Source organism: Physeter macrocephalus, chromosome 6 (genome assembly GCF_002837175.3).
Source record: "Physeter macrocephalus isolate SW-GA chromosome 6, ASM283717v5, whole genome shotgun sequence".
In the NCBI taxonomy this organism is placed as follows: Eukaryota; Metazoa; Chordata; class Mammalia; order Artiodactyla; family Physeteridae; genus Physeter; species Physeter macrocephalus.
In genome coordinates, this window is record NC_041219.1 from 29,153,896 (window position 1) to 29,162,352 (window position 8,457).

At 37.3% G+C, this 8,457-nt stretch overlaps 1 protein-coding gene across 1 annotated transcript in view; it reads right to left on the reverse strand.

Annotated features, from left to right (window-relative positions):
* USP44 (ubiquitin specific peptidase 44) overlaps window positions 1-8,457 on the reverse strand; it is a 16,641-nt gene continuing 8,184 nt past the window's right edge. Inside the window, exons 4-5 of the mRNA XM_007125122.3 lie at window positions 4,371-4,576; window positions 1-3,534 (exon numbers count right to left, since the gene is read on the reverse strand). Of these exons, the coding sequence (XP_007125184.2) occupies window positions 3,338-3,534; window positions 4,371-4,576 (403 nt within the window). The 3' untranslated portion in view covers window positions 1-3,337. The remainder of the gene's footprint in view (window positions 3,535-4,370; window positions 4,577-8,457) is intronic.

Consider the following 8,457-nt stretch of genomic DNA (forward strand, 5'->3'; position numbering starts at 1 on the left):
AACTTTTCTTCTGACATAGTGGCTAAAACAAGATCTATACATGCATAAAGTGGGAGGAGAATCTTCATAAATTAATATACAGCTTTAGAAATATTTTACCTTTATTTTCTTTTTAGGACCATATTAGTCCTCGTCTTTCATTTTTCTCCTGACATTGGAAAGATCTAATTAAAACATAACTTAGTAGGAACATTGTACCAACTTAAAACCTTGATTTACTAAAATCTCAACCTTTAGATCCTTTGTCCAGTGGTAGTTATTTATTGAGAAATGTATTCAGCTTAGTAAGCGAAAAGGGTACTTAAAACCACACAAATAAAGGAAAACAGGAGTACTTCCCATGTTTGGCTCTTGTTCTATTTAATTTTTAGGCTTTTTCATTAGTGAACCAAATTCTCTAACACCCTGCCCCTGTACTGGCTTGAATTCGTAACATCATGGGTGGTATTTCAGGAAGTGAGGTTACAGTGACGCTCATAGCAGCTAAGTGCAGAAGTTAAATGTAAGATGCCTAATACTTGTTTGAACTGAGCCCCACAGTTCTTGAGCAGATTGCTTGAATTCCGTGTAAATGATTCGTTGGGAATGTCCCCACGTAATTTCAAAATTGTTATGTACCAGGGTAAAGCCTTAATTTGTATATGCTTTAGCACAATAAGATTGCCTCTGGGATGCTGTTTAGTTTGTATTTTGTTTAACATTTTTCTCCTAAGAAACCTGACTTCTTCTGTACTAAATCATTTATTATACATTAAAAAGTTGCTCTTTCAGATTAGAGCTATAAATGTTATCTTGTGGGATAAACAGTATAGTTTTTAGCTATATGAGCCATGTTTATTATGGTGCTAATGTTCAATAGCTACCTTTGAATAATCTCTCCATTTCCTGTGATGGTGTGCAAGTGGCAGAGCTCACCAACTCACGCCTGGACATGTTACAGGGCTTGGGCCCTCCAGTTAGCTCTTTTGGGGTTTTGAGTCCATACCTTTCTGATGTGCTTTGGTGGGAGGTATAAAGTATCTTGATTTCTAAACCCAAGAACTTTAGAATTGAGTCAAGAATTTGTAGCTTTGTAAAACCTCTTTAGCAGTAGTGATCTCAAGCCAATTATAAGCTTGAAGCTCCCTTCCCAAGTTGGGAGCAGTGGCATCACTGCATGCCCGGGAATGGCAAGGGATATGATCTTGTAAATAGGAAAGCTGTTACTTAAAAATTGTATTGTTCACCTACTAGCCATGTATCTCTTGAAATCATTTTGTCATGTTTACAATGATGTACCTTATTGGTAACAAATTATTAGCTTGATGTTTAACAATAGTGCCTTTAGTAAATTATTTTACAACCAAAACACGTTGTTTTTTGTTAGATCAACTTAGCAGAATGTATAAGTCCACAATGAGATGTACTGTAAGAAATCTAAGTTTCTGTTCATTGACTAGGTTTTAGTTTTGTTATTTTAATAGCCGTCATTTTTTTAGATCAGTTTTAGGTTCGTAGCAAAACTGAGCATAAAGTACAGAGTTCCCATGTACCCCCCTTCCTTGACTTCAGACACAGAGCCTCCCCTGTAGGTTTTAGTTTTAAGGATTTAAAAAGTAAAGGGCTAAGTCACTTACTACTTTCTCATATATATTTACATTGAAGTAAGTACTGAAACAAGCAACTATACCATTGTAAACAACATAGCTTCCAGAATTGTTTTTAACTGTTCCACTAAAATTAGGTACTAAAAGGCGTAGCAGTTTAAGTATAAAGTAATCCTTGACATTAAGAAACGCTAGACTCGGGTGTCTTGACCACAGTAAATCTTTAATGAGGTATAATAATGTTAACAGTTGAGGTAACACTTGCATAGGTATTTAATAGATGAATGATTTAAAACCTTAGCCATTTAATACTCGAGCTGTAGTTTTGGCATGAATGATTTGTCTGTTCAGTGATAAATTCTCATTGCACTTCATGATCAGCTGCCTCAAATGATTTCAACCTGCAAGCAAAACCCACTTGAGAAAAAAGATAAATGATCTTCCAGTGGTTAACACTTAGCTAAGATCTTACATAGCTCTTCTATAGAGGTTAGTGGATTCTCATCTTTCTGAATAAAATTAAATTAGCAGCTGTAGGACTTTAAAGAGATCTAATAAGGGAAGAGCAAAGAGTATTACATACTATATTTTTAATAAAATGCACGTGTAATTTTTAATTTTAAAAAAGGGCCCAGTGTTTGAATATCTAAGAGGCTCTTAGTATTCACATAATCCTAGCAAGAGTAACTTAATCCAGGCTTTAGTTATTTAGAAAAATGAGATACTGAATATTTTGCCCAGATGCCAATATCTTCTGTGTCCTATGCAATTTTTTCTCAAGACTTATTTTTATCCCTTTAAACTAAAAATTTCAAGATACAATATAGTACAAAGCTTTAAGAGATCTAATGTTAAATATATAAAATGAACTCACTCATATCCAGGTTGAACTGTACTTGTATTACATCATAATATACTGTTTGCTACATTCAGTTTTTTTATGACTGCTTTATTAGAATCTGGACAAACCTATTTGCTGCCAGACAAATCATTATAAGTCTCGGCCATCATTGTTTTCATGTCCATAGTACTGAAGTCATTTAAACATGCTATTTATAAAGCTGTCATCTTCATTTGTATACAGTTTGACTATGCCAAATAAACAATTATTAAAACAATAAATTTTTGAAAAGAGGAAGTTCCAATAACCAAAATAATGTCTGTTTTGAGCCCTGTAACACACAAAGCCTCAGGTATATTAATGAGTGTGATCAATGAGTATTTAAGTGATACCTTGATATTTCACTTTGTAGTAGTTTAACTCCCTTTTAGGGGGCAAAGGTGACTTCAGTATACAAATCTGAAAGAAATGCCTTTTTTTGTTTTTGGTAAGACTATTAGTGAAGAAAGTCTAATATTCCATCTGATAAGAATTTGTATAGAAAATAGCTATAAAAGATAAATAAATGTATAAAATGATGCCACCTGAACTTCTTCAGTAGAAGATTGCACAAATTCATGATCTGAGCCAATTAAGACATCAAAATATAAAAGAGGTAACACCAGTCTGAGGTAAACACTAAAAGTTTAAAACTCCCAAGTACTTGAAAAAAGTTTAGTTACCTGCTGACATTACACATATACTTATGCTAACTTCGTCTGTAAAAAAGATTTGTTGTAGTTAGATACAAAATGTGTAAACATAGTGTGCACTGATTAGTAAGTAAAAATAAAAACAAGCTCAAAATTAAGTCAGCCCTTTTAAAAAGTATATATACAAATCACAAGAAGAAAGCCCCACTGTCTTTGGATCAGCTAAGGATTTCATTAGAAGAGGCATCAGCTTCATTGGGATGTTGGCTACCAGACAGGAGTTCTGGAGGCAAGAGTTTAGAATGTCCATTCTCAGTAACTCGCTGGGTATAAAACAAGATATAAGCTTGGGCGTTGCATACTTCATCCATAGTGCACATGCTTAGCTTGGAATCATTGCAGTGTACCCAGAACCCTAGAGTGAAGCACAGAAATACATCTTAATGTTTACAAAGGAACTTTAGAAGTTTCTAGTATAAATGAAAACATGGATTTAAAGACAGTTTCAGTGAGAGTTAAGCTTTTTTCAAAGGGAAGATAATTGTCTAGCCAATTTATTTCTTTTAACTAGAAATACAGCTTGGGCAGTATGTTACTCTGGAATTATCTACCTTTATCCTAGAAGTAATTTGAAGTTACAGAATCTGACCGATTAGTTCACTTGACACTAGCTTTAATTCCTGGTATAATCTTACCAGTTAATGCTTTGCTGGTAACTATACTGTAAAGCAAATAGTGTACAACTCATGGTAGTGTTAAATTAATTGCCTTCATGGGTTATTTGGGCCTTTTGTCCATACCTCTTTTTTCTAAGGTTCATGGAGGCAGTAAGTAAAAGTTTTATATGTTAGAACTTGAACTCAAAGTTTGTTCCAAATATCTGTGATCCCCCAGTTCGTTAGATGCTTTGTTCTTTAATGAAAGTAACTGAATTAAACCAGTAAACAGAGGACCTACTCTTAGAAGTGTGCCTTTAGCACTCTCTGACTTTTAATTACTGAGACCATCCTTACTATTTTATCCCTTCAGCTCTTATAAGTCAAAACTACCGCAATCCTGCATAAAATATCCCATTTTCTGCACAAAACCCCGTTTTTTATGAACAATAACAGCAGAAGCATTCTTGAAAGAAAACAAGGGGTCAAGTGGCTTTGCTTAAGATTACTTAGTGGTCAGTTTAGAAACCCCGAAAGCCTGAACTCCAGCTTCCAAAAGTCTAACCCAAGATAAAATACTTTTTCTCGTCTCTACCTCCTTCGGAATTATAACAGTAGGCAGTGTAGTGTCCTGAGCCAAATCCTTTCCCGTGGTGCATTACTACAGCAGATAAATCATAGATAAAACATTCTGGTCTGAGGGATTTCAGGGATTCCCTGCAGCAATAGGGCTCCATGTTTAAGATTTCTTCAAAGCCAACATGAACACCAATCTTCTCTCGGTTGTTACGTCCTGACCACCTACGAACAAATCAGGGTAAAACTGTCAACAAAATCAAGGGAAAATCACCACCTACTAGGTCCAAACTCATAATGAAGGCCTCAGTGTAGACAGAGTACAATCATATATATAATAAATAGTGTAAAGAGAAAATCCTTTCATTGCTAAAGTTGGCTATAAATAGAGGAATGTAGGCTTATTTACCAAACAGGTACAGTCAGGTTGTAAAATAAATTATTTGGCTTCTGTAGTTAGATGACAGTATAGGAAGAAAATTAACTTTCAGAAAAATATGACACTATGGCATTTTCCCCCCTTTGAAGAGAGAAATTAAAGACACCAAAGGGTTTTTAATTCTTTATCGTCTTGTCCATACTTGGAGGAAGATGTCCCAGAACCTAGAGTTTGTTCCTGGGAGACATAACCCGGACCTTTCTTGGCCAGGGGTGGAGAAAAAACAAAACAGGGCACCTCTAATTCCTCAGAACACTTCAGAGCTCTTCATACTAAAAACATAGAAACTGTGACCCTTCCCTGTGTGTAAATCAGTATAACACCTGTTAGTGACAAAATTCAAATAATGTCCCTGTACTGTCAGTTTCTCAATCTGTTGGTCATGCTTCCCAGTACGGGATCTATGCATGTAAAGCAATGTTTTCATCTTACGCATAGTATGAATTGATGCTACAGGGGAAAAATAATGTAATATATGTTAGTTCTTTCAAGAGATTATAATCCAACTTGGGGTGGTATGGTGCAGAGACAAAAAAGAGACAGATGAAAATATAGTATTAAAAGTATTGGGGCTTCCCTGGTGGTGCAGGGGTTAAGAATCTGCCTGCCAATGCAGGGGACACGGGTTTGAGCCCTGGTCCGGGAAGATCCCACATGCCGCAGAGCAACTAAGCCCGTGCGCCACAACTACTGAAGCCCGCGCACCTAGAGCCCGTGCTCCGCAACAAGAGAAGCCACCACAATGAGAAGCCCGCGCACCGCAATGAAGAGTAGTCCCCTCTCGCCACAACTAGAGAAAGCCTGTGCGCAGCAACAAAGACCCAATGCAGCCAAAAATAAATAAAATAAATTTTTTAAAAAAGTATTAAAACATGAGGTTAAGACAGTAGGAGGTAGAGAAGGGAGAGGGGCATATAGACAGGTTTTATGAAGGAAAAAAATGTGAAAATGCTTATTACTATGATGTAAAATGTGGTATGGAACTAAAGGTGAGACTTGCAAATCATGTCATCTGCTGGACTAGAAGTCATATCCCAATCTTTCCCTATTAAATGTATAAAAAAATCCTGTATCCAGTGTACCTTTAATCTTAATAAAGATGGAAGACCAAGTATGGAAAATAATGGGATTTGCTTAACCTAAGTTCCTGTCATTCTCACTTTATCTCCCTTTTATTTTACCATAAAATTCAAACATTAAATTATTTAATTATGCTAAATAAATACTTAAAAGTTATCTAATTAGAAAGTATTCATTTCTGCCATTTGCAGCAACATGGATGGACCTAGAGATCATCATACTAAGTGAAGTCAGAGAAAGACAAATATCATATGACACCTCTTACATGTGGAATCTAAAAGGATACAAATGAACTTATTTACAAAACAGAAACAGACTCACAGACTTTGAAAACAAATTTATTGTTACCAAAGGGGAAAGATACGGGGGAGGGAGAAATTAGGAGGTTGGGATTAACCTATACACACCACTATATATAAAATAGATAATCAACAAGGACCTACTATATAGCACAGGGAACTCTACTCAATACTCTGTAATAACCTATGTGGGAAAAGAATCTGAAAAATGATATATGTATATGTATAACTGAATCTCTGTTGTACACCTAAAACTAGCACAACATTGTAAATCAACTATACTCCAATAAAAAATAAAAATTAAACAAAAAAAAATATTCATTTCTATCAATAGGTGGGTACCCATTTTTTTCTGCTGATAAAAATACAGTAAAATGATAAAGAACTAGATAACACTATATCCAAAATTCATAATGGTTTACTTCTGAGAGGGAGGGAACAGGACTAGGAGGCACACACGTCAGAGCTTCTAAGGTATTAGAAATGTTTCTCATGCTTCTTAAAAGCTCTTGGGCGCCCCTCCCCAATCCCATTCTCCCTTTTATCTTATATACCCTATGTATTGTATACACTGGCAAATACAATAGTACTTTTTGAATAGATGAAAAGCAAGGAAAGAGATAAATGTGGTGGTAAAGGCGGCATAAAAATGGTCTCTGAATCAGAAATACAGCATGAAGCATCAAAAATGTTTTGAGGGCTTCCCTGGTGGCGCAGTGGTTGGGAGTCCGCCTGCCAATGCAGGGGACACGGGTTCGTGCCCCGGTCCGGGAAGATCCCACATGCCGCGGAGCGGCTGGGCCCGTGAGCCATGGCCGCTGGGCCTGCGCGTCCGGAGCCTGTGCTCCGCGGCGGGAGGGGCCACGGCAGTGAGAGGCCCGCGTACCACAAAAAAAAAAAAAAAAAAAAAAAAATGTTTTGGGCAGAAGATGGGAGGGGGTCAAATAGGTTTAAATTAAGGTGAGCTTTAAATGGCAGATTAAAGAGGCAATTATGAAGAACAGGAGGTTCTTCAACAATTTATAATAGCCAATTAAGTACCAATTTAAGTACCCGATATTTGTCCTTTCAAGTCTGTCTTTATGGAATCTTATATGTTCTCACCTCTCCATGCTCCTTGGCCCTTGCTACCTGGCCCTGAACAATATTCACCTCCTAACAATCTTCCTGTTTTCATTCCACTTGATTTTACACACCAGGGCAGGTCTCACCAGGCTTTCCACTAAACATTTTGTTATATACCCTTTCCTTCCTTCGTACCTTTGTTCAGGTTGCTCTCAGGCTAGAGTGCTCCTCCTCCTGTAGACACCCCATTCATTCACTTAATATTTTGGGGCATCTACTATGTACTCAGTTCTAGGCTTTGGAATATAGGAATGAAAAAGACAAGATCCCTGTCATTACTGAGTTTCTGTTCGTGGGCAGAGAAATAAGTAAATAAACTATTGCAGATAGTGGTTTTTGCCATGAAGCAAAAATAGGGTAGGTAACGTGACACTGAAGGTTGGGTGGTGCTACTTTTAAATAGGATGGTCAGGGAAGTCCTCTCTAAAGAGATGAAATATGAACTGAGATTTAAATTATACAAAGTCCTCTATGCCATTAGAGAGGCTTTGGGAATGTTTAGATTTTGCCTAACTCCCTCCTCCAAGGTGCTGATAAATCATTTTGTATATAGTTTGTGATACTTGGTATTTCTACTTCACCATTATTTCTGTGCGTGCCTGATTATAATCTTGTTGAGAAAAGAATCCTACCTTATATTCCATTCCCCAAAGAATATGAAACAACATCTGGCATTAAAAAGCACTCACATGGTATCTGCTGACCGTACTTTTAACAGCTTAAATAAATAACTTTAGTCAGTTAAGTGGGAGAGAAAGAGGAACTTTTAGTTTGGGCTTTCACCTTACCTTCTGTAATGTTTGAATTTTTTTTTTTTAAATAAATTTATTTATTTTTGGGCTGCGTTGGGTCTTCATTGCTGCACCCAGGCTTTCTCTAGTTGCGGTGAGCGGCAGCTACTCTTCATCGTGGTGTGTGAGCCTCTCATTGCCGTGGCTCCTCTTGTTGTGGAGCACGGGCTCTAGGCACGCAGGCTTCAGTAGTTGTGGCGCGTGGGCTCAGTAGTTGTGGCTCACGGGCTCTAGAGCACAGGCTCAGTAATTGTGGCACCTGGCTCTGTTGCTCCGCGGCATATGGGATCTTCCCGGACCAGGGCTCGAACCCGTGTCCCCTGCATTGGTAGGCGGACTCTCAACCACTGCGCCACCAGGGAATCCCTGAAT